This window comes from Cetorhinus maximus, chromosome 24 (assembly GCF_964194155.1).
Source record: "Cetorhinus maximus chromosome 24, sCetMax3.hap1.1, whole genome shotgun sequence".
Classification (NCBI taxonomy): domain Eukaryota; kingdom Metazoa; phylum Chordata; class Chondrichthyes; order Lamniformes; family Cetorhinidae; genus Cetorhinus; species Cetorhinus maximus.
Window position 1 is genome coordinate 47,457,166 of NC_135902.1, and position 856 is coordinate 47,458,021.

At 53.3% G+C, this 856-nt stretch overlaps 1 protein-coding gene across 5 annotated transcripts in view; it reads right to left on the bottom strand.

The window, feature by feature from the left end:
• The window catches only part of aatkb (apoptosis-associated tyrosine kinase b), a 302,389-nt gene extending 301,876 nt beyond the window's left edge, over window positions 1–513 (bottom strand). For all 5 annotated transcript variants that reach the window (XR_013580640.1, XM_078571176.1, XM_078571183.1 and 2 more), the window contains exon 1: window positions 151–513. Coding sequence is in view for 3 of the 5 variants with exons in the window: in XM_078571176.1 (XP_078427302.1) it covers window positions 151–253 (103 nt within the window). In the remaining 2 variants the exon portion in view is untranslated. The remainder of the gene's footprint in view (window positions 1–150) is intronic.
• Window positions 514–856: the final 343 nt, after the last annotated feature.

The following is an 856-nucleotide window of genomic DNA, read 5'->3' on the forward strand; positions in this document are numbered from 1 at the left end:
CGGATCTTATCTCTATGTAAATATTGCTTTGCAAATATACTTTAAAAATTGCAGGGAACAAAGTCCCAACCAATGTCAAATAGAAATAAATAAACAAACAAGAAAGAGAGAGAGAGAGAGAGAGAATGTCCTTTTCCTTCCATTACTCACCCGGGTCGAAATGAGAGCTGAAAGCCAGGCTGGGATTGCAGAGTCCTGAGGACAAGAGAAGCCAAACAAACCTCAGTTGCAAGCACCTCCACATGGTCATCATTAAAATAAAAAATATATATATATATATATAAATATATATAAACAGTGTCTGCTCAAGAGAGGGGGAAATATGTACAGCTTGATGGTAAACAAATTTCTGACAGCAATTGATGATTATGTCAAATGTCTGAAGAACTCTATGTGCAGCAGCCCCTGTCTCTCAGCCCAGGTTCCTGGTGAATGGGCTCGGAGGGGCTCTCGCCTCCCGCCGCTGGACAATGTCCTCCCAGTCCCCCTAACTCCATCCTCCCCGGCTCGCTGGCTGCTCAGCGGTGCAGAGGTGGGCCGGCGGCGCGCACTCTCCAGCACAGTGCGGGCTCCCGCGCGAGCCCGCGGCCACACGGCGCCATCTTTCCCGTCGGCGGCGCGCGCACGGATACTCGCCCTCGCGCGCGCGCGCGCCCTCTCTCTCCACCACCATCCCCCCCCCCCCCCCCTCCCCTCCCCACTCCTTCACTCCCCCCCTCCCCTCCCCTCCCCTCCCCGCCAAAGGGCGCTCCCTCCACCGAATGCACCTGCTCAGGTGTGAGACAGGACACCCCAAAGGGCAGCAGGTGCCTTTAACCAATTGGTGCAATGATTACTTTTTCTTTTGAAAGTCAAT